At 44.6% G+C, this 25685-nt stretch overlaps 1 protein-coding gene across 1 annotated transcript in view; it reads left to right on the forward strand.

Annotated features, from left to right (window-relative positions):
• CDYL2 (chromodomain Y like 2) overlaps positions 1-25685 on the forward strand; it is a 160585-nt gene that overhangs the window by 92329 nt on the left and 42571 nt on the right. The window contains exon 2 of the mRNA XM_045819046.1: positions 18843-19431. Coding sequence (XP_045675002.1) covers positions 18843-19431 — 589 coding nt within the window. The remainder of the gene's footprint in view (positions 1-18842; positions 19432-25685) is intronic.

A 25685-nucleotide genomic window follows, 5' to 3' on the forward strand; every position in this document is an offset into this window, starting at 1 on the left:
GAGGTGACTTCCCAGGACTCCTCCATCCATTCTTGGGGCCCCCCAGAACACAGGGGGAAAACCTGTGACTGCTGCAGTTCAGACCTTCACTCTATCAGCCAGGAGATGAGTCCAGAGTTGTGATTCATCTAAGTCCCTCGACGAGGTGGTCAAAGAGCCAGTTTGTCCAACCCCCACCTCTGCTCCCATGAATCAGAGCCCGGATTCAGGCTCAGCCTGAACTTGGTCTGAACTTGAGCCCTTCACCACCAGCTCTGAGAGGATGGGTCCAGCGTAGCTGTCTTATTTGTGAGCTCGTGCTCTTGTGAGAGGGTGGAGGGGAACGTATTTTTCACAAACCTTTTGAAGGTTCTTGGGAGGTTTGATAGGCTTGTGGCTCAGGGGCAATTAGTATGAGGGAATTGATTTATGTTTCTTAAAATGGTGTGCTGAGTTTTTTAGTAACTTTTGATTTGGGATTTGATCTCTTGATAGCTGAGAGTAGTGTGGTATCCTGAAGGAAAGGTACAGAGAAGACAGGAATGAGCACTTCTTCGTAAAGCTGGTGGCAAGGAAGCTCCTACCTGGAGTGTAGGCATGTCAGACCTGGCCAGGGCACATGTCGCTCCACCTGCCTCACCCTGGCGGGGGGGGCTTCTCTTCCTCTTGGGATAACAACGAGGCCAGAGTTCTTAACATGCCCTCAAAGACCTGGTGGGGTCTGGCTTCTGCCTACCTCTCAGTCTCATTTCCCGTCCTAGTCCTCTCCCTGTCCTCACTGGAGCCACACCACCTCTCGGTTCCTCAAGCTGACCACACCCCTCCTTGTCTCAGACCCTCGCACACGCTGTTCCCTCTGACGAACCTCTCTTCTCTCTGTGCCCCTCCCCCACTCCCTCTTTCAGGTAATAGCACCTCCTCCTTCCACTCTCAGCCAGAGTGTCACTTCTTCAGAGAAGGCTTTCCTGACTGCCAGGAACAGGTCCACTGCCATTGAGCATCGTTCCTTCTGTTTAGGGTAGTCATCTCACTTTGTCATTATATTGGTGACACTCATTAATGTCTGCCTCCTCCCTCCCCAGACTTTGCGCTCCATGAGAGTAAGAACCACATTTACTTTTACTCACCATTGCAACTCTGGGGTCCCCTACTGTGCATGGCATGTGACAAGCACTCAATAACTATTTGTTGAATGAATAAACAGGTTCCATCTCTTATATGAGTTCTGAGAGAGCAGCTGTGGCTGCCGAGAGTGTTATATTGAAAAAAATAATAATTACCAGGTTCTTCTGTGTACTCGATCCTGTGCTGAGCATCTTGGGTCTGTCCAGTCTGATCAGGGCATGTGCTGTGATGGACTAGCAATGTCTGGCTTGGATGAGGGAAGGTTAAGAAAGGAAAGGAGAGACGGGAGTTAGCTGGTGAGTATTCAGAGAGCGTCCCCTGATGTGTCTCACTGATTGCCAGGATGGACATTTTGCTCAACTCAGGTATTTGAGTTTTTACTGGTCACGTTCAGGGCACAGTCCCCCAACCATGTGCACACCACTGCCACCTTCTGCAGCTCAAAGCATCACGCTGTGAGCTTTGGAATAGAGTATGAGGCATGACAGTGGGCACACAGAACGCTGTGCTGCAGGGAAAGGGGAGGGAGTGGGACTCCACTGCTTACCTGAATGCGACGTTTGATTCCAGCATGCTGGTTCCACAGGTGAGTGTTGTTATGCAAGCGTAGGCGAGGCCCAGGGAGGTTCTGGAAACAGAAAGGTCTGGGAGGGCATGAGGGATCCCCATCAGGGAGACAGGACTCAGAGAGGCCCAACCCAGGAGCCAGGCACCGGGGGTCCCTGCCACCAGGCTTCGGTTCTGGGAGAAGGGCTGGCCATCCATCATTCTCCTCGAGCCAGAGGGTGATGCGGTGTATCAGAGCAGTCCCTAGAGGACCCCATAGGAAGGCCCTGTGGGCTGAGCAGGAACAGGGTAACCAGAACTGCCATAGGGCAACTGGGATGAGTGGTCATGGGCCCGTGGGCTCTGGGTCTGGTTTAGTGAATGGGGGGAAATCTAGGGAGCAATAAGGAGTTTGGCAGCTACACTTCAGGCCTGAATCTGGGGAGGCAGCAAGTCCAAGGCTCTCCATGTTCTTCATTTGTCCAGCATCTACAACGTAGTTGCTGGGTGATGAGTCTTGGGGTTCACAGTTGAAAGACATAGCCTCTACTATCATGGAGTTCACAGTGCATTTGGGAGATAAATTAATTCTTAAAGCATAAAGTTATTTAAATATGTATTTTTATGAATAAAAGGGAATTTTGTAAATTTTAGGTTAAACTATAAAGAAGATAATTACCTCTGATCCTACTTCCTGGAAATAGCATTTCTGTTAACACTTTCTGCTCTGTACGTGTGTGTATTCTACGTGATTGGGCTAATTCTGTAATAAAATTTTATATCATGATGTATCCGTTACAGACTTAGTGGCTGAAAATAACCACTTACTGTTTCTGATAGTTCAGGGGTGGGCTGGGTGGTTGCTCCGTTGTGTCACTTGGGCTCACGCATGCAGCTGGAACGGGAGGTCCAGGAGGGCCTCGCCCACCTTGCGGGCATGCGGCATGCCGGGCGGCTGGACTCCTCACCTGCTCTCATCCTCCGGAGGCTAGCCCAGCTTCTTTACCTGGTGGCTTCAGGGCACTGAACCACGGTGGCAAGAGTAGAAGCTACAGGGTCTCTTAAAGGCCTATTTCTTCAGCCTTTGGGCTTGAATGAAGCCACTTCTACCACGTTCTGTTGGTTTAAGCATCACCAGGCTAGTCCAGATTGGAGAGCTGGAAAACACATGCTGTCCCTCGATGGGAAGAGTGGCAAAGCTGAGTTGTAAAAGGGCATGGGCACAGAAAGATGACTTATTTTTTAAAAAAGATTTATTTACTTATTTTTAGAGAGAGGAGAAAGGAGGGAGAGGGAGAGAAACATCGATGTGAGAGAGAAACAGTGATCAGCCGCCTCTCGCACACGCCCCACCGGGGGCCAGGCCTGCCACCCAGGCATGTGCCCTGACCAGGAACAGGACTGGCCACCCTTTGCCTTGCGGGATGGCCGAGCCACACCCACCGGTTAGGGCAAGATGTGACTTGTTGAAAGCTATTAATGGAACAATTGAGGATTTCCTGAAACTATGAAAATCATTGTCTTTCATTTATTGTTTCATCACTTTCCATATCACTAAAGCCTGTCTATACATATAACTTTGAGAGCATACATGTTTCCGTTTCACCTGTTTGTTAAAGGTTTGTCCGTCTCTATGTCGTGTGGCAGTAAACGTGCAGGGTGCCCGCATATGTGAAGGTGTCTGAGTCCTTGCAGAGACGGTACTGGGTCAAAGAGTGCGGACGGGTACGGTCCAGTCCGTGAGGTGAAGTCCCTCCGGGTCGCTGTGCCGCCTCACAGGGTGCATTTGCAGTGTGCAGCTCACCATCCCTGCGTGAGCATGAGGCGCTACTGATTTTCAGAACTATCTTCGTTAATTTAATGGAAAAAGCCAGAACCTCTTTCTAGTCTTTGTTTATATTTTTGCTATTCATGAGATAATGTGTTTTTTTTTACATATTTAATGGCACTCTCTATATTCCATGTGTGAATGGTTTCCTCATATACTTTGCTCATTTGTATACTTAATATTCCTGAGATCTCCATATATTAATTATTTAAGTTTTTGTTTGACCTATGTCTGTATTTTTTTCCATTTTGCTACATACCATTTGATTTTGTTTCTGTTTTTTATGAACAGTCTTTGTTCTGAGTGAAAAATATTCTTTTTAATTATATATGTCAACTAAAAATCAGATAGTTATCTACCTCTTTTTTCTTGTTTTCTTTTAGATTTTCATAGTTTTGTGCGGTGGCAGTGGTGGTGGTGGTGCTGGTGGTGGGGTGTGTGTGTGTGTGTGTGAGAGCTTCTGACTCTTGGCATCTCCTGAAATTAATTTCTAAAACAAACCCCAAAATGCTGGTTCCTCTGTTGTGAAGTGAGGGTCGTTTCCCACCCTGTTCCTCTTTAATCGTCTCAGTGGCATTTATCTCCAAGTTCTTCCATTTGGCACTGATTTTTCATGCTATTTTTTTACTTTTAAAACATATATTTTATTTGATTATTTTTAGAGCGAGGGCAAGGGAAGAAGAGAGGGAGAAACATCAGTTGGTTCCCTCTTGCACGTCCCTAACTGGGTTCCTGACCTGCGACCCAGGCATGTGCCCCGACTGGGAATCAAACTGGTGACCCTTTGGTTTTCGGGCCTGCACTCAATCCACTGAGCTACGTCAGCCAGGGCTCATGCTATTTTTTTTAAAGTGAATTCTGTTTCCTGATACACTAAGGGATGTTTCTAAGCTTTCCCTATTGTTCAGTTGATATTTTTTCCGCCCCCAATACTATACGCACAATGATTGTGGCTTGATATTGTGTTCTATTATATAATTGTGGAAGTGCCTCCTCATTGTTCCTCTTTTTCACAGTCTCTCGACTAGTTTTGTTGAATTCTCCCAGAGGTACTTGAGAATCATTTTATGGAGTTCTGAAAAGGGATCCATTGGGATTTTTATTGTAACTGCATCACTGTATCGATCAGTTTGTTGCAGTCTGACATCTTTAATAAATTAAGACTTCCCATCCAGAAACATCACACACATACTCCATTCATCTCAGCTCTTTATAACGTCTCAGTAGAGTTTTGTGGTTTTTCTTCTTAGAGTTTCTCAATGGTTCTTTTTAAAGTCAACTTTTGCTATTGAAACATTTTTGTTGCTTTTTGGAATGTGTTCAGTTTTTCTATTGCATCTTTTAACTGGTCATTTAAATTGTATAGGAAAGGCCTTAATTTAAAAATATTTTTATTGATTTAAACATGGCACAGATATTATATAAATAGCTTGCATTGAAAAAAGCCAAACAATACAGAAGAATATTGATTAAAAATGAAAGACCCTCCGAGTGCCTCTTTCCTGTCTCACTGCCTGCTGAGAACCAACCATTGTTAATAATTAAGCAGTAGCTATAGACAATTGACAATGAATTGTTCTAAGCCTTTGTCATTTGCATATGCATATTTTGCATAAATGGGCTCATACCATTATGTCAAAAAATATAGCTCTGTTTTAATTTGTTTAATCATTCTTTGGCAAATGATTACGTACGGTACTCTTTATTTCTTTTTCTTTTCCTTTTTGTTAGAAATAGTTGTACAGCTAGGATGGCTACCTAGAAGCCAAATTGCTGAGTTGAAGTTTTGTGCAGTTTTACTCCCGGTGGCTTACTACAACACTGATAGATATATTTCTCACTCTGTGCTGCGTGGGCTGGTGGAGGATTCGGCTCCATCCAGGGTCTCAGGGGCCCTGGCTGATGGGGAGGCTTCACTGTTCTGTTGCTGCACCTAAAGCACCTCATGGTCCCTGGTTACTAGCATGGAGGAAGGAGAGCGGGAAATGAAATGTTTTTGTTCAGAGGGGACACACATGTCTTCAGCTTATGGCCCTCTGCATATGGCCCTGAACTAGTGTGATGTGACCCTAAATACTATGCATGTGTGTGTGGCAGGGGTCATTAATTTTTTTTAAAGATGTCTGGTATCTGTGCGTTTTACATTTTTATGTGTGTCTGTTACATTACCCTCCCTAAACGGTGTCCCTTTTACACTCTGACCCAGGGCACAGGTGGCTATTTCTTACACCCTTGATGGCATATATCATCAACCTGTTTTTGCCTCCCTTTCTTACTGTGTTATTTTTACTTTCCCTGATTAGTGATGAGATTGACTCCACTTTTTATTTAGGTTGTGTCCATTTTTACTTATATGAATTTTTTATTCTGGTTCTTTGCCTGTTTTTATTGTTTTTGATTTCAAAGTTTTTAATGCAGTCTGGACATGAACTCTTTGGTATAAATATCACTATTTCATCAGTCCATCATTTGTCTTTTTAAAATTATTGTTGAGTTTACATTGACACGTCATTATCACCCAAAGTCCGTGGTTTACGTTGGGCTCGTCCTTGGTGCTGTGCGCTCTGGGTTTGGAGACATAGGTAATGTGACACGTAGCCATCACTATAATACACGGACTGGTTTCACTGCCCTAAAAACCCTCTCTGTGTTCCACCTACGCACCCACCCCTTCCTCCGACCCACGGCAACCACAAGTTATAGACCTAACTGTGCACGTGTGGGTCTGTGTGAGTACCTACTCCTTCATTCCTGTTAGAGGTTGTGTGCTCACTTGATGGTTTGCTAAGTCTGGCTAGAGTTCTGTAGAATCGGTTTTGGACTTTATTGATACTATCTATACTTTTACAGTTTTAAATTTCATTTATTTATCTTTCTACCATATTTTCTTCTGTTCTGCTAGCTTTGAGTTTAATTTTTTTCTGTTAAAAAATTTTTCTAGGATGGAAACTTAGATTGTCTATTTTAGACCTTTCTTCTTTTCTTATATAAGTATAAAATGGTATAAAATTTCCCGTGAACACCGTTTTACCTGCCTCCTGCAAATTTTGATAAGTTGTGTTTATTTTATTTTCATTTAATTTAAGATATTTTTAAGTTCCCCTTGAGACTTCTTCTTTGACCTATGTGTTAATTTGAAAGTATGTGGTTTAATTTCCAAATATTATGGGTGAGTTTTTGGATATATTTTTGTTAATTTATAGTTTAATTTTTTTAAGGTCAGAGAATGTAGTTTATATGATTTCTAGTCTTTTGCACTTTTTAAGGTTTGTTTTATGGCCCAGAATATGGTAAGTGTGCCATGTGCCCTTGAAAGGAACATGCATTCTGCTGTCTGTGTGTGAAGTCTTTTATAAGTTAGGTCAAATTGATTCATAGTGGTCTTAAGGCATTTTGTATCCTTATTGGTTTTATATTTCCTTCTTCTATCAACTACTAAGAGGAATATCGAATTCCTCAACTCTAATTGTGTGTATGTCTCATTCCCCTTTATTCAGTTTGCTCAGTTTTTGCTTCATGCATTTGTAACTCTATGAAGTTGTAAACATTTTGTCTTGTTATGTATTCTTAGAGAACTCTTTTATTGTTATGTAATGTTCCTGTTTATCTTCGTTCTAAACTCTGCTTTGTGTGATATTAAGATAATCACTCAAGCTTTCTTTTTATTGCTCCATAGTGTATTTTCCCATTGTTTAATTGTGAGCCATGTCTTCAGGTTGAAAGTAGATTACTTAGAAACAACATACAGTGGTCTTGCTTTTTTATCCAATTTGACAATATTAACCTTTTAGTTTGATGTGTGTGCCATTTACATTAATGCAGTTATTCATATAATTGTATTAAAATCTTTCATCTTGCTAGCTGTTTTCTATTTGCCCCATCTGTTCTTTGTTTCATTTTCTGCCTTCTTTTGAGTTAAACAACTTTTAAAAGTACAGCATTTCTCATGATTCTTTTTGTCTTTGCTGTTATTCATTTCGTGTTTATTTTTAAAAGTCATTTCTCTGAAGCTTACATTACATACCTTTACTCGGTTTACCTTGTAATTTACACTATTTCCCATGTAATTTAACATTCTTACAACAATACATTCTCGTTTCCCCCGCCTTTTCCTATTGTCGTACGTGTTACTTTTGTGCATGCCACGAGCACAGTGCAGTCCTGCTCTTTTTGTTGAAGATAGACATTTACTTTAGAGCAACCAAAAGTAAGAAGAAAAGAGTTTATTTTTACCTTCATTTATCCCAGTTTCAATGCTCTTTATTTCTTTTGTGTAGATCCAAGCTTCTGTCTGGTATCATATTCCTTCTGTCTGAAGAACTTCCTTTAACATTTTGTGGAGAGTGGGTCTGCTGGAGATTAATTCCATTAGTTTTTGTCTGAGGAAGTCTTTTTCCGGTCTGAAAGATATTTTTTGTTGGCTATCACGTTATTGATTGAGAATATTTTCTTTCATCACTTTCAGCTAATTTCTGATGCAAATATGTATATTTACCTGATTGAACATCATATTTATATAATTTAGATTCTCTATAGCCATATTTTCTGTCTACTTGATCTTAGTCTGACCATACTGAGTTTAAGTCTTTCATTCAAATTGTTTCCATAAATTTCCTGTTGAATTTTTAAAAGTTACTTTTTGATCTATTCAGTGCAGAAAAGTTCATGACTATTACATATTTAGTATTTTAATTAAAAAATCTTTCTTTGTAATTGCATGCATTTTGCTCCTCAATTGTACTTTGATGTTCTTTACAAAATTTGATCCTGCCAGATATATTTTTGTTTATTATTTTAACTCTTTATCACTAAGTAAATACGTGTATAGTGAATATTTACAATTGTTAGGTTTTATGATTGTTGTTATTATTATTCAGGGGCTTTAAAAAATTTTAGTACAATTTGTAGTAGTACTTTTAAAAACATTTTGACCCTGGCTGGCGTAGCTCAGTGGATTGAGCGCGGGCTGGGAACCAAAGTGCCCCAGGTTCGATTCCCAGCCAGGGTACATTCCTGGGTTGCAGGCCATAACCCCCAGCAACTGCACATTGTTGTTTCTCTCTCTCTCTGTCTCTATCTCTTTCTCTCTCTCTCTCTCCCCCCCACTTCCCTCTCTAAAAATAAATAAATAAAATCTTTAAAAAAATATTTTGAAATAATTATTTATATGTCAAAAGAGTTACACAGTGCACAGAGTTCCCATATACCCCTTAACTGGTTTTCATGATTATTGATGTCTGGTATCATGTACATTTATCAAAAAGAAAAAATTAACTTGGGTGCTGCACTGGGAACTTAACTATAGACCTTATTAGGATGTCACCAGTATTTCCACGAATATCTTTTTGGTTGCAGGACCCAATCCAGGAGGCCATATTGTATTAGGTTATTAGTTTTCCTCAGTAACCTCCAACCCACGGCAGTATCTTCGTCTTACATTGCATTGCATGACCTTGACACTTTTCAAGAATACTAGTCAAGTATTCTGTAGACGGTTCCTGTATTTGGCTTTGTCTGGTATTTTCTCATGAGGTTCTGGGTTTGGGGGATCATATCCCAAAGGGGAAGTGGCCTTTTCAGCAAATCATGTCAGCGTGCATATGACCTCAGCCTGGTTTATCACCAGTGATGCAGCTTTGATCACTGGTGCTTGCCAGGTTTCTCCCCTGTGCAGTTACTATTTTTTCTTCACTTGCTCTGTTAGAAAGGAGTCATTAAGTCCAGTCGCTCGAGGTGAGAAGAGTTAAGTTCCACCTCCTAAAGGGAGGAGTATCAATTGGTGGGCATCTGTTAAAACTATCATAGTGGTTAATTCATGTGTTGTGGGAGATACTGGGAGGCTATGCAAATATCCTATTTCTCTAAAGTTTTACTCATTAATTCTATCATTCTTCTGTGGATCTTGCCAGTAGCAGATATTCCTGTGGTGCTCTAGTACTGCTTTTCCTATTTACCTTATTCTTTTACAGTTATTATTGGAATACTTCTATGAGGACTATTTGACTCTTCTCCCCATTTGTTAGTTACTTCAGAGTCAGGAAACTTTTTCTGTAATGGGCCAGATGGTGAATACTTTGGACTTTGTGGGCCAGAGGTCTCTGTCCAGGATCAACTCCACTCTTGTCGTGTGATAGAGAACACCTACGTGGATGGGCATGGTTCATCTGTATTTTAAACATAAGTCTTCATTTTAAAAGCAGGCTCAGCCACGATTTGGTCTACAGGCCAACTTCTGATAATTTATTCACTTACTTACATCAGATAAACTCACAGATCTTTATTTTTTTATTCCTTGGGTTATAAATGTAGTAATATCACTGTTTATTTTGTTATTCCCAGCATTTGCCTTTGGGAACTCTTTGAGTGAGCACCTTAGGCACTCCCCCATCATTCAGGTTTATTTATTTACTTACTTTTTGAACTCTTTCTTATTTGCTGCCAGTACAAGATCCTCTAGGCTCATTTATTTAAATGACTAGTTTGTATTCTGTCCGCCCAACCCGGAAGTTGTCTTCCTTCTTCCTTGCCATCTGAGGGTCCATTTGATTGGTTTTCAAATTCTTAAGTTTACAATATTTATTTTTTCAACTCGTGATCTGGCATTTAATGTTCTCTGAAGTCTGCCTCATTTTTTCCTACTGTTTTGGCTGGGGTGGGAGAGTTGTCGTATGAGGGTGGGAAGTGTAATTTTTTGACATTAGGAAGTTTTGCAAGAATAAAGATCAAGTTGATATATTTTCAATTTCTGCTTCTTCCACCACAGAGATCTTTTTCTTTAGACTCAAGGTACAGAGATTTCTTCTATTATCCCTTCCTAGTGTTCTTGTTCCATTTTGATCTTTACTGTCTGCTAAACTGTCCTGGATATCTATTCTCATTTTCCTTAAATTTTTTTAAAGTCTGTGTTCTTTTCTTCTGCATTCTTAGAGAGCTTTTCAAGTATGTTGTCTACATCACTGATCTGATTCTCAGCATGTGGATTCTGCCCTTCCCTGGGTCCAGGGGGAATTTTATTTCTCTGCTGGCATTTATTCTGTGGTTTCCTTACCTCCTTTCTTATGTAAATGAGTCTTTTTTAATTTCAGTTTCCTTTTCAACCTGTTGGTTTTATTTCATCACCTACCTTCTTTTCCTCTCTCTTTTAAAAACAGGGGTCATATTTTCTGCAGTCCTTGAAAAGATGATACAATGTTATCAATAAATGTGTAGTAGCACTTTTCTTAGATTTGATTGAGAATTTTTAGTTAGGATCATATTCTACATGCTTTAGAAATTTTTATAAATATGTCCTGTGATGAGGTTGCTGATACCAGTTTTTGTCTAATTTTTTTTAATTTGATTTTTTTAAAGCAGGGTCTTTAGAGATGGAAACACTGATTGGCTGCATCTCTTATGTGCCGAACTGGGGATTGAACCTGCAACATTTTGGTGTATAGGGTGACACTCCATCAATTCGGGCACCTGGCCAGGGCTGTCTGTGTACATCTTGATGAAAGAGAGGTCTCTCTGGTTTTGCATTTTCCAACAGAGCGGTGGGAATTCCTCTTGGCACCCGGGTTACTTAGATGCTACTGAGCTCTCTGGCCAGACTCTCACCCAGAGGCTGGATTAAATTACAGGGCACTGAGTTGAATTTCTTGGTCTGTTTTCCTAGTTTAGTTTTTCGGGACCAAGCAGGAAGTGCCACCCGCTTGCACAGCCGTCTCTGACTAGATAATCTGAAGCAGTCAGTCATACCTAGTTGCTCCCAGAAATCCTCTTGTCTTTATTTTTCCTAAGGACTTCATATTCCAAGTGGTAATGTTGTGCTCCTGTGCCTTTCTATCCGCAAGGGACCCATCCAAGGCTGTTGAAAGGATGCAAAGTCCTTGTGGATGTGTGGCTTGGGGTCCAGAATCAGGGAGTGTCTAGGGATGGCTGCTCTGTTGTACAGCATGTATGGGCAGATGTAGGCAGGGGCATCTTCCTTTATATTCTTTGTTGGCCTTGCTCTTTGCATTCAGAAGTTCAGACACATACTAGTAACCCAAAGTTTCTCGACCCTGCCTCATCTGGTGTGGGGACATTCCTTCAACCTCTTCAATACCAAATTTCTGGTTGGTAATCCTGGATTCCCGAGTTATTATAGTTTTATATGCTGTTTTGTTTGGTGGGAAGCTGGGATAGGGAATATGATTGCTGATTTGCCTGTTTCTGTTTGAGCCCGTGGACAATCGGAGCAGAAAGGGAGGGAGCCCACCTGGCATGTTAGGGGACCACAGGAGAGTCAAGCTCAGGAGGCCCCTCCTAAACCATGTAAAGGGGCAGCAGGTTTTCTGTGCCCTTGGCAGGGCTTGAGGGCGAGCGTCTGAAGCTGCAGACAGGCCTCCAGCCTTGGTCAGGTTGGGCCCCCTGGACGGAAGTGGGAGGTGGGTATCGTGCAGTCTGACAGCAGGGGGTCCGGAGCCAGGTGCCCTGGACCATGTCTTAGCTCTCCGCTGATTGGTGGAGAGCTAAGGCCTAGGGAAGGCCCTTCACCCCTGGGTCCCTCGATTTCATCGTCTATAAAAAAAAAACTAAGATCACCTGCCTTGTTGGGTTATTTTGGAGATTAAATTAGTTCGTATGAGTAACATATAGTTAATATGCAGGGATCACATACGAGTGGCTGGCACTTTGTGTGAAATAAATGTGAGGTGGTGGTGTTTGGTTAGGCTGAGGAGGGAGGTGGGGAGTGACCTCTCTGCTTGACGAGGCCTCTCACTGCCCCAGCTTCTCTCCACCTCTGAGTCCCAGTTGGTTCCCAGCGTAAATTGGTCTTTGTTGGAGGAACCTTCCTGCTCATCCGATCTGCGGTAGCCGTGACCGCACTGCCGTTCTTTGTCACAGCCCCTTTCTCTTCACCATCAAAGCACTTCCTGTCATCTGTCACCACATGCTCCTTTGTGCTCACTCATTTAAGGGCTGTGTCCCCCACCAGCCTGATGCCTTTCCCACTGGTGCGGTGTGGCCAGGTAGCTAAGGACTCCGGTGAGAAGTCAGACAAACTAGGGTCCCAGTCTTGGCTAACTGCCTAGTGAATTGTGTGATCAGGGAAAGTTACCTACCTTCTGTGAACCTCAATTTCCTTACCTGTCAAACGGTGTTAGAATAATGCCCAGCCGAAAGCCTTGATATGAAGGTGAACTGTAACACCTTGTAAATAAGTGCTTAGCGCAGTTCCTGGAACTTAGCCTGGACTAATAGTGGCGATCATCATCATTGTTTTTACTAATGAGACAGCTATCCACTTGTCATTGTGGCATTGCTAACAATTGCATCAGAATTCTCCTGCCCCCACCTTCAGGAGAAGGGTGTGTCATATTAGCTGGGATCACAGAGAAGATGGGTTAATTACTGATTTGGGTGAGCTCTAAGGAATAGTCCAGGCTCTTAGATTGCTTATCTTTGAAAAAGGAAGCTGGTGGGTGTGTGTGAACACATGGTTTTTGAATATTGTCCATGGGGTGGTTAGTAAGTATGTGGAAAAGGGAAGAGAATTGACAGGTTTGTCTCCATTTGGAGGGACTGAGCTTTAGGTCATGCAGGGTGGGGAAAGGGGGTGGGGAAAGGGGGCAGGGGTGGGTTTAGGTAGGGTGGGGGAAGGGCTTCAGGAGCAGAACACCCGGAGGCCCAGGTCTCTGTTGTCAGCTGGCGCGTGGGGTTGGGGGACAGTGGTGGAGGTTGGGGGAGTCTACGGACAAGAAAGGATTTTGCAGACAGAGAATGGTGCAGTCCTACACAAGATCGGGTCCTGAATAACCTGGGATTTTGCTAGCAATGGAGCAAATTAGAATTCTGGTTCTGTCTGAGATGGTCTGAGAAGGCAAGGAAAAGTGGGTTCAGAGAGACCCACACAGGGATGTGAAGAAGGAGATGCGGCCCCAGGAGATGGAGCATTCAAAGTACGATGGGGTGTTTGGGAGCCAGCTTTCCTCTGAGCTCCTTGTGGGCATTTGGGTCCTTCAGAACATGCAATTGTTTTCTAAACCTGAAAAACACTAAAAGATGTTTAAACTGTGGAGGAATTAATGTATATACCAGTGCTTTTGTCCAATGATGTTCCATACATATCAGAGCAAGTTCACTGACCTCCTTGTGCTTTGTGGTGTTCAAGACACTTTACTCTCCCCGTACCTTACTCTTTTCTCTCTTCCAACATCCTTGCAGGTGGCTGCTGCTATTACTGCTACTACTACTATTGCTACTGCTACTACTGTTTTACAGATGGGGACACTGAGGACCAGAGAGGTTGGGCAACTTGCCCAGGGTCACGGGGCTAGAAAGTGCCAGGGCCATCAACTTTTCCTCCCTGCACATCAGGCTGTTAGGGATGATCCTGTTAAGACTGTTCATTGTTGGTGTTGGGTTCATCTAAGAAGAAATGGCTGTCAAGCCACCCACTGGGCTTGTGGATGGAACCAGTAAGTGGAAACAGTGGCCTTTCTGTCACCCATAAAGCCACTTGTGACAGTGACTCAATCCTTCGGTAACGAGGAGGGGAAAATAGCAAGCTCCTCCCTGCCAGGATGGCTTCTAACAGGGGCGTAGGCGCTGCACCCTTGCTGACTGCCCGGGCTCCTCAAGCAGCTTCCCCCTGCTGCGTCGCCATCTCCCACCCTTGGAAGGACTTATCTAAGTGGCTGGACTTCGTCTTCTTCCCAGGGAGGAATCGATTATTCTAAGGGGGTCATATTCTGCAGGGTAGGGAAAACAGTCCGTCTTTAGATACCACCAAGGTTTGTGTTCACAGGAGGATTTGCAGGATTAAGTGACCTTTACTGTGGAATGCAAAACTACTTATTTGTATATTCTCCACAGCCACCCTATGAGGTATGCGCTGTTGTTTCTCCCGAGCTAGATGAGTCATCTGAGGCCCAAAGAGGTCTGGTAACTTGCTCAAGAACACATGATAAAAGACTTAGCAGGAGATTTAAACCACGTAGTCTTGCGTCATAGCCTGTGTTCTCAAATAGTATCTACCGTGCTCATTTTGATGAGTGAGTGCTATCCATCCACCCATGTATTGCCGGACTCACCTCTCCACCCACTCTTTCACCCCTCACCCATCTATCCAGTCTTCTGTCTGTTTATTTATCCTTTTATTCACCTCTGATTCGACTACCCTCCCATCAGTTCATCTGTTTACCAACCATCCATTTTCTCATCTATCCATCCATCCACCCACCCACCCACAAACCTATTTATTCCTTGTGTTGACTGTTTGTCCAGCCTGGTTTTCTGCATCATGTTGGGAGCCAAGCATATGCTTTCGGAAGCTGGAGACCCCATGTCAACACAAATCCCTTAGCTCCCAAGAAATCTGGGCCTTGGGAATGCTGCTGTTTCAGGCAGGACAGGGGGCTTGTTCACTGTCCTCCCTCCATAAACCTGTGGAGGTTCTCCCCCTTCAACCTCCTCCAAATGTGCAATGGTGCAGACTCTTCCAGAAACACTCTCAATTTTAAGCATTATCATCAATGAATACTTGGCTAGCCCCATTCCTTGACCCAAAGATCGGAAGTGGGATTAGTTTAGTATGACTTTACTTTTTAAAAACTGTTAGAGTTTGTGTGATACTTCTAAAAACTATGTAACAGATCTAAAACAGATGTTCACAGGGCATTTTAAAGGGAAAGAAATGTTAATAGAAGCAGGCCAGTTTGATTTGAGATAACTCAGTTAAGGAAACAGTTAAACTTGTCTCTGAAGAAGCAGTATAATGAGGAGGCAGTATGGCTTGGCTGTTTACACACTTATTAAGTGCAAAGCAATGCAAGTCATTTAGTTACTTTGCATACCTTCTGTTGTGGTAGACAATCTCAGTTTTGAAAATTTGTTTTTATTGCGGCAAAATTAAACATAAACATTTAAACATGTAAATAATGAACAGTCATATAATGAGCTTCCATGTACCTATGACCCACCTCCAGCAATTACCAACGATAACTGTACCCACTTTTCCCTCTCATATTATTTTTTCTTTTTGTAAGTTTTGAGAGTGTAGTCCTTACTTATTGCTAATGTCATTAGGTCAAAATTCCATTCTAGAAAACTGTGTTATGTTGACATTGAAATATAATGAACTTTTGAATGTAATTGTTTAAATTTTCATTCAATTTTTGACTTTTTGAGGTAGAGCATTGGAATTTTCTGTCATTTCTTTACAATAAAAAATTTAAAGCCAAAGCAAAGCTGAAAGTTTAATATGTGAACCCCCATATACCCTTCACCTAAATACACTGGTTATTAGCATTAGGACTGGCATTTTCCTAGGTGTGTTTTTCCATGGTACTACTCGAAGATGGGGGAAATTTTCTTTTTTTTTAAATATATTTTATTGAATATGCTATTACAGTTGTCCCATTTTCCCCCTTCACTCCCCTCCACCCTGCACACCCCCTTCCACCCACATTCCCACCCTTTGGTTCATGTCCATGGGTCATACATATAAGTTCTTTGGCTTCTACATTTCCTATACTATTCTTACCCTCCCCCTGTCTATTTTCTACCTACTATTTATGCTACTTATTCTCTTTATCTTTTCTCCCTCCCTCCCCCCCATTCCCTTGTTGATAACCCTCCATGTGATCTCCATTTCTGTGTTTCTGTTCCTCTTCTAGTTGTTTGCTTAGTTTGCTTTTGTTTTTGTTTTAGGTGTGGTTGTTGATAATTGTGAGCTTGCTGTCATTTTACTGTTCATTTTTTTATCTTCTTTTTCTTAGATAAATCCCTTTAATGTTTCATATAATAAGGGCTTGGTGATGATGAACTCCTTTAACTTGACTTTATCTGAGAAGCACTTTATCTGCCCTTCTATTCTAAATGATAGCTTTGCTGGATAGAGCAGTCCTGGATGTAGGTCCTTGCTGTTCATGACTTAGAATCCTTCTTTCCAGCCCCTTCTTGCCTGTAAGGTGTCTTTTGAGAAATCAGCTGAGAGTCTTATGGGAACTCCTTTGTAGGCAACTGTCTCCTTTTCTCTTGCTGCTTGTGGTGTTCTCTCCTTAATTTTAATCTTGGGTAATGTAATTATGATGTGCCTTGGTGTTTTTCTCCTTGGGTCCAACTTCCTTGGGACTCTCTGAGCTTCCTGGAATTCTTGGAAGTCTATTTCCTTTGCCAGATTAGGGAAGCTTTCCTTTATTACTTGTTCAGATAACTTTTCCACTTGTTGCTCTTCCTCCTCTCCTTCTGGTACCCCTATAATTTGAATGTTGGAGTGTTTAAAGATGTCCTGGAGGTTCCTTAGCTTCTCCTCATTTTTTTGAATTCTTGTTTCTTCATTCTTTTCTGGTCGGATGTTTCTTTCTTCCTTCTGGTCCACACCATTGATTTGAATCCCAGTTTTATTCCCACCACTATTGGTTCCCTGCACATTTTTCTTTATTTCACTTAGCATAGCCTTCATTTTTTTCATCTAATTTGTGACCAAATTCAACCAATTCTGTGAGCATCCTGATTACTGGTGTTTTGAACTGTGCACCTGATAGGTTGGCTATCTATTCATCTCTTAGTTGTATTTTTTTCTGGAGCTTTGATCTGTTCATTTATTTGGGCCATTTTTCTGTCTTGTCATGCCTGTTACATATAAGGGGCAGAGCCTTAGATGTTCACCAGGGTGGGGTAACCCATGTCACTGGGTTATGATGCTGTCTGTGGGGAAGGGGTCCAAGAGGTAACAGTTGGTAACATTCCAACTTGCTCCACTCTCTGCCAGATTTCAGTCACTTCCCCAGCTTCCCACAAGCAAATTGGGCCCTTCTGGTGCTGATTCCCAGGTGGGTGGGTTTGTGTACATTCTAGGACCCTGTGGGTCTCTCCAACAAACTCTCCTGTAAGGCTGGGAGTTTCTCCTGCCTCTGCCTCAACCCCCACGGGTGTTTTCAATCAGTGGTTTGAGGCTTTATTTCCCCGTGCTGGGACCCTGGGTTGTGGGTCTGTCTCGCTCCCCAGTTGTTCCTCCCGGTTTATCTGTGCACAAATGTGGGATCACCCACTCCACAATCCGCTGCCTCACTGGGTCCACCATCGCCATCTTACCTATCAAGGTCCTCCAGCCGTGTCTTGCTGAGAGTCCTCTCCACTTGTCCATCTGCGCCCCTCCTACTGGTCTGGATGAGTGTGTCTTCTTTAACTCTTGGTTGTTGGACTTCCATACAGTTTGATTTTCTGTCAGTTCTGGTTGTTTTTTGTTTTAAAATTGTTTTTGTCCTTCTTTTGGTTGTGCAAGGAGGCACAGTGTGTCTACCTACACCTCCATCTTGGCTGTAAGTCTCGGGGCATTTTCTTGTATGTGAAGGTACAAAGACAATAGCACGTGGCTTTCCAACCAGATGGATTTGGGTTCAGATCTCACCCCCACCACCTCTTAGCCTTGCATTGTAGGCAACTGGCCTCATCCTCAGGCCCTTACTCTATCAAATGGGAGTCATAGTGGTGTACACCCCATGGGGTTATGCAAGGCACATAATGGGATCTCTACCAATATTACCTTGCCTCATAGTTACTTTGCCTCACAGCCCCTGTGTTACAGCTTGGGGCTCAGAAGGGGGGGAAATTGGGCTGCATCATTCAAGTCATTTTTGACCAGTAGGAACAATTTTGTCATGAGAGAGGCTATGGCCTAAGGGTGAAGAAAAATCTTGGGGGAGAATGGTTCCAATCCCAGCTCTGCCCTTACCAGCTTGGAGCTTGGTTGATTGCTTTAATCTCTCTGAGCCCAAGTTTCCTCCCTGTAAAGTGGGGATGGAAAGATTATTTACTGCATCAGGGTGTTGTCAGGGGGAAAGGAAACGGGGACATTCATGCCCAGCATTTAGTAGAATGTCTGCCTCATGTGTGCCCAGTGGATGTTACTAGTCATTAGTATTATTTAAAGTAAGGATACATCAGCATGGTGCCTACCATGTAAGTGCTCAATAAATGTTATTACATATTATTATTATTATCATTGTAAGTAGGGGTGAAAAACCAACACCAACTTGGTCTTTACAAGTCTGGTTCTACTTTGGTGCAATGACAAGAATAAAGATCTTTAGTGAAAATTTGCAGTGTGATTTCAAGCAAGAGTAAGCCTTGGATGGACAGACAGACAGATGCCACCAGCCAGGCATAGCATCACAAAGTCATCTTGGGAAATGACTGTGTTCCTTGGCTTCCATTTAGTGATGTCCTGAAATAAACCAGCCATCTCGAATGCTCCTAGAAGAGTCCTGCACAGTGAACAGCTCGTCCCATGGCCAGGGTGGTGCTTCTGTCCTGGGGGCTTTGTGCTGATCTCGTTGTCTGGGACTGACTTTTTTCCTTTCTTTCACTCTTTTCTGACTTTTGCCTTGTATCCCAGGTGGAAAGGATCGTAGACAAGAGGAAGAACAAGAAAGGAAAATGGGAGTATCTAATCCGATGGAAAGGCTACGGGAGCACGGAGGACACGTGGGAGCCGGAGCACCACCTGCTGCACTGTGAGGAGTTCATCGACGAGTTCAATGGGCTGCACGTGGCCAAGGACAAGCGGATCAAGTCCGGGAAGCAGGTCAGCACCTCCAAGCTCCTGCGTGACAGCCGAGGCCCATCAGTGGAGAAACTCGCCACCAGACCTTCAGAATCTGGAAAGAGCAAAAGCGCTTCTCATAAACGGAAGCGAATCAACCCTTCCCTGTCCAAGCCCAAGAAAGGGTACCCAGCCAAGCCCCCTGCGGGAGGAGACCGGGCCGCCAAGACAGTGTCTTACAGGACTACCCCCAGTGGTTTGCAAATAATGCCCCTGAAAAAGACTCAGAATGGGATGGAAAATGGGGACACCGGATCCGAGAAGGACGAGAGGCAGTTTGGAAACGGGTCCCACCAGCCTGGCTTGGATTTGAATGACGTCGGAGAGCAAGACCTGGGCGAGTGTGATGTCAGCCATGCAGCACTGGCAGAGAATGGGCTCGGTACGTGGCTTGTCTTTCTCTTGCATCTGGCTCTGGCCATGGTGGATGGGGGGCTTTATGTGAAGCCTAGGGAGATAACATAAGACTCCCACCTCACCCCTGACTCTTAGCTAGGCTGTAATTCTCCTTTTGTCTCTCTCACCTAGGGCCATATGGACTTGGCCATGTGCCTACATTGGTTACAGACACCCATTCATGCGGGAGGGCGGGTGAGCCACTGATGCTCCAGCCAAGGCCTGGGATGGGTCCAAAACTCCTGACTGCACTTGAAAGCACCCAAGGGCATGGTAACCACCCTAGAACTTCTCCTGTGAGCGCAGCTCAAAGTCCTCACCCACCACGATCCAAGACTCATGTCCCCAGAGGGCCGGTGCCTTTTGGGGGCAGTGCGCACCTCTCAGAGCCCTTGCCTTCAGTCTCCTGGGCTGCCCCCCTCAAAGCCACACAACTAAGTCACTGACACCCTTGCGTCTGCCTAGATCTCCACACCCCAGTTCGGGTAGCTGACTCCTCGGCCGGGAGTGAGCTCGGCAGCGTGGGATGACGAGGAGACCAGAGGGTGGAGCTGCTGCGTCCCCCATGCTGATGCCTTACGGAGGCGAGGTCTGGGTTGAGGTCCCGCCCTCCTCAGACCCAGTCTGGACTTGGAAGTCTCCTCACCCATGTGTAAGCTGGAGCCTCTTGCCCCTCACCTGCAGCTAACATGCCTGATGTGGCCCCATGTCTTTGTTAGGTCCTAAATGCTGCCCTGTCCCCATCCTGTGCTAATTCTTTTGGTTGGCACTACCTCCTTACTCCATCCTGGAAGCAACAGAGCAAAGATGATAGAATTCCTCCCCCTGAGCAAGTCCCCACAGGCAAAATTAAGGAGAGAGGAAGCAATGACCCAGGTAATTCAAGCCCCCAACCCTGACATTTGTCCTGCAGTCATATTGCTCCTTGACTGAGTCCTTGTGGCCGAATCTCCCAGGTTGGCTGTCTGCACCCTGTGTGCACTCCCCCATTTCTTGGATACCTGTGTGGTATTACTTGGGTACGCGGTTGCATTTTTCTCTTGAGCTGCTGGAACCCTGAGTCTTGGGACGTCAGGAAATCCTGCATGTGTGGAACACCTGTCCCCAGTAGAGGAGGGGCATCGATGGAACCTGGGTGCTTGCAGGAACAGGGATGCCCAGCTGCCGGGGAATGGGCTGGAAGAGCTCCCGGGAGGGCTGGGGTGACGGGCAACTGCGCAGGACAGTGACTGTGCTTTCAGAGTTCTGAGTGCTCTGAGCGCCTCCCGCTGTGCGGAACCTTGCTGGGGAATCTGAGCAATCCGCTTTGAGGTTCCTCTTTCTCCAAAGAGGAATTTCACCCAGACAGGATTTATTTAGCAGTCTCTGCCCCAGATTGATTCCCGTTTCCGTCTGGGGATCCCTGATGCCGACATGAGTCTGCCTGCTACCATATGTAAACGCTGTTTGTTTTAAAAATTCATCTCTCCGGGAGGAGGAGTGGGCTTGTGTAAATGAGGCCTGGCACAAACACCCGTGTTTGACGCTTCTGTGACAACTTCTGGCAGTAGAGGGACTCCCTGTCTTGGGGAGGGTGGCTGGCTTGGGGAGCTCCTGAGGCTCCTGGGGTGCAGGGGAAGATACCTGGGCATCACTCCCTGTACGCTGGCTGGTAGAAGCGCCCTGTCCTGCTCAAAATGTGGCTGCGGAGTGAGAGGAGAGGCCTGAGGGAGGGTGGTTTGCTCCCTTTGCCGCCGGGCTGCAGCCTGAAGGAGAGAAGCAGAGGAGAAGTCTGGATGAAGGTGCACCTCTTGCTCCCTGCAGCTTTCCAAAGTGGGGCAGCACTGCCCGCCGCTTGCTCTGCATCCTGGGGGCCTTTCTGGAGGGCACCCCCCCCAGTTCATGATCTGATGATGGGGCATGCTACCCCACAGTGGGCGAAGTAGGCAAGGGCAAGCCTGCTTGGATCCGTGGTGTCCTCACTCACTTCCCACCTTAGTTGCAGAACGCTTCTCCAGACCTTTCTCATCTCTAATCTCTTGTTGGTCTCATTTTTTCCCGCGTTCTTTACTCTGCTCAGACCCATGCCTGTGTGGAGAGGAGGAAGCTGCCTGTCTCTGTTTTGGGTGTTCCTGAAGGTCCCTTGTTTAATCACATCCCATAGTATTGGGGTCCTCAGGTTAAAGCAGTGGTTCTCAGGTTGCCCTTGTGTGAGACTACCTGGCACCCTGTTAAAAATGTAGCTCTCGTAGAGTTGGATTTCCTGCATCTGGGGTGGCATCTGGGGTGGAGCTCATAAGATGGGTTTTTAACAAGCACCCTGGGTGACTGTAGTGCATTTTGAGACATGCACTGTGGCAATATGGGAGTGACAGTTAAGTTTTACATCCAGTGCCAATTTAAATCAATTCTTTTTTTTTTAAACTTCCTAAGGGTTAGTCACCATGTTAGCTGCTTGAAGTCACATAATCAAAAAGATAGGTGAAGACTGATGCCTCTGAATCTTAAAATGTATTCTCCAATAAGTTCAGAGTGGATATCTCTAGGTCAGTGTTGAGAAAACTCCCAAGGATGGCTCATTAGAAGGAGTAACACATATGTTATATACATAGCACGCCTTTGCCATACCCACCCTGACATCTTCTGTGGTCACAGGGATGATCATTGCCCCAAACCCTGTCAGCTTTTAACACTCTAGTTAGAACTAGCTTACTATTCAGGTCTTGGGGTGACTGGAGAGAAGAAAAGACTGAGAATCTTTTCCAGAGAGAGAAACAGAGATTTGGGGTTCTTGGACAAGACCCAAACAGAGGGCACTTTGTGATTCTAGAAGTTTTCAGCAAGGAGTCAGAGGTGTAGTCAATTCAAGCACATGGTTCCGCTTAGAGGGGAGCCTTGATGAGGCCAGTGTCAGTGCTGATTTGGAGCCCTGAAGGCCCCCCACCCCCACCCCGGTCCATGACCACTTTTACCAAAGGATGCCGTTCCCAGCGGCACAAGGGTTTTCAGCACTGAGGAGGGCTCCGCTTTGCCTGGCAGAAGGCGGATGGGGAGATCCTGGCTACACTTCCCCAGCATTTGTTTGGGGGGTGGCTGTTGCTTTTTATATGATTTTAACTTCTCTTTGGTGGATCAAGGTTCTGCATACAGAAAAGCAACTTATGTAACATGTTACTCATTTACTGCTGACTTCCCTGATCTGTGCTGTGGGAACAAGTGCTAAATCAGGGCCCCAGAGGGTGTGTTTTGGTTTCAGACTGCATTTCCCCAGCAGTGTGCGTGGAGTGTATGTAGCAGCCCAGTCCTGCTCTTGATTCCCATTCTTCCTCCATCATGACAAATGGCCCTGTGGTCCGGGACCATCTGCCTCAGTATCCCTCGGGGAGCTTGTTAAAAATGGGAACCACCCCAGATGAATGAATCAGATCTCAGGAGACAGGGTGGGGGTTATGCATTTTAAGTGCTGCATTTTAGCTGCTATGGGTGTACATGTCCAGTAGTTCCTGGGGACGGATGGTTGTAAGCAATGGTTCATAGATCTGTTGGGGATAGATCCAGAGTTACTCCTTGGATTTTCACCTTGTGAATAGGAATGTGATTTGGTCCTTCAAAGCTTTAAAACCTGACATAATTTCTCCTTGCTAATGCACTTTCTCCCAGGCTTCCCTTTTTATTCTAAAACAGAGCAGTTTCATCTGTGTGGGAAAGCTTTTGGTTAGCTTACGCCTGCGGTCTGGTTTGGGAACACTGGTTAGTGCTGTCTTGTCTAAATAGGCCAAAGCACCAACCCTTTAGAGACCCAGGTGAGCCTTTACCCTATGGAAACATCCCTAACTAGCAGCCACCGTGTCCCTCCGAACCCCAGCATAACACACAGATGCACAGCATTCTCCGAGTTTGCATGGAGTCAGTGAGTTTCCACTGTTGATGCTGATTTGATTTTTTTTCAAATTTTTATTTATTGATTTTAAGGAGAGAGAGGAAGGGGGAGAAGAGAGAGAGAGAGAGACATATCAGTTTGTTGTTCTACTTATTTATGCCTTCATTGGTTGATTCTCCTTAGTGCCCTGACTGGGGATCGAACCCTCAACCTTGGCGAATCAGGATGACACTCTAACCAGCTGAGCTGCCTGGCCAGGGCCATTTCTTTGAATTTTGAGTCTCCCAGGCACTGCATCCCAGACACTGACTTGTGTTTCTGAATTGCTTCTGTCACTGAATGAGTCAGCCCACACCAACGCACAGCATTTGCCATGTTCTCTCTATTGATCTTTTAAAATGATCTCAGCTTTCACTTCTATAATGTTTGTTTATCTCTTCTCCTCTACTCACTCCTTCAACATGATTATCGTTTTTTCCTTTCTTGAACATGATGGAGTTGCCATGTTTTCAAGGCACTTCGGAGCTGAACGCAAGCATGGGAAATGCCCTGTGACTTTTAAGAACCTAGGGCTCTCAGACACGCAGCCAGCGCCAGAGTCCCCTGGAGAGCATGTTAGAACACAGATTACTGAAACTGAAAAATAAAACACAACAAGAAAACAAACAAAAACCCCACACAGAGTGCTGTGCCAACCCCAGAGTTTCTGACTCTGGAGGTTTGGAGGAGAGCCCGAGAATCTGCATTTCTAGCAAGTTCCCAGATGCTTCCAGAACCACTGCTCTAGCCCAGTAAGTACCAAGGTGGTTGAGACAAAAAGGGCAGATGGTGGTTGAGGACACCCATTGGCGGCATTGGGGCCGTTTGAAGAGCCTTTGTTCTGGACCTTGAGTTTGCATTCTTGAGAATTTACAAATTGAAAGTCTGAGAGTATGGGAACTTCCCAGTAATGAGGCCTTGGGGTTTACAAAGTACTTTTTGTGATCTTCATCAAAGTGCTGGGTGGTAGCTGTTGATACACCCATTTACTAGAGGAGGAGACTGCGGTTACAGATGCTCAGGTTGGAAAGAGAAGAGAAATCCAGGCAGCTCAACTCCGGGGCTGGCCTCTGCTTCAGTGCCCAGCCGGACCCCACACGTACCCTGAGTGGGGGCTGGGGAGTGCTGAGGGGTGGGGGCCACTTCCTGGACTCACCCTTTTGCTTATTCATGGATGGATACAATCTTTCCAAACCTGAGACACTGTGACTAACGTTCAATTCGAAAACCTGGGTAAAAGGGTCAATATCCTAGAAAAAAATGCAACAAAACAAAGTCAAGGAGGACAAGAAAACCTGAATAGTGCAATACCTATTGAAGAAATTTAATCAGCTGTTGCAAAGCTCTCAGAGAAAGCGGGGTTTTACAGGCAAGACTACCAAAATATTCTAGAACAGATCATCTTTCTCCTATCCAAATGGTTTCAGAGAACAGAAACAGAGAAAACTCTTCGACTCACTTGATGAGACCAGTATAACCTGGATTTCCAAACCAGACGGGAGAGTGAAGCAAGGAAAATAATGGGTCAGTTTCACTTGAAGAGGTGATTGTTAAAGTCTTGGCTAAACCTGGGCTTGTTACATTCTCGATACTTCTTCAGTTGTGACTGTGCCAGGAACTTCTCTAGCTCTGTGCTCTGAAAGCAACCCTAGTTCATGACCTTTAGAATCATCGTTGCTTTTCAAGGTGCCCAGCTTGTCCCTGGAAGAGGCTTAGGGGAAGCTGGCTCAGGACAGCCCACGTGTCATGGGCAGTGGCCCCAGGCCATCTAGTAAATCACAGAAAGTCCACAGAGGGCGTCCACTCTGCGGCCTCTTGTTAACACAGGGATCCCTTTCCCCGGGCACAGCTGTTCTTTTAACATACTTCACACACCCACTCCCAAGCCAGCAGACTTTGACCAACCCTTTTGTTTTTCAAAAGTGGGTCATTTTCCAAACCAGTAACAACAACACAAACCTAAGGGGTCCTTAATGTTTCGTCTTTCAAAGCATGGCAAGTAAGTGACTTGTGCTAATGAATGAACTTAAAACCCTTTTATGTGGTAATGTGAACACCAGTCCAACTTGGCCACTGTCTCTGAGTGGAAAGTGCCAGACTGTGATGGAAAATCTGACTGCGAACTTGACCCATGGCAAATCCAAGGGGGAAATCGACTCTCCCAAATGGTTCCCCGATCCTGGATTTGATTTTGGCATCCAAAAGAGACTGATGGAATCTTGACCACTGTCAAGGTTCGGAAATGGACTAATACAGACTAATTTCCCTGCCAGCTCAGATATTATTTTCTTCTCTCAACTAACTAAAAAACGAACAACAACAACAACAAAGCCACCTTAGGA

Source organism: Phyllostomus hastatus, unplaced genomic scaffold, assembly GCF_019186645.2.
Source record: "Phyllostomus hastatus isolate PE091 unplaced genomic scaffold, TTU_PhHast_1.1 phas_scaffold_345, whole genome shotgun sequence".
Lineage (NCBI taxonomy): Eukaryota > Metazoa > Chordata > Mammalia > Chiroptera > Phyllostomidae > Phyllostomus > Phyllostomus hastatus.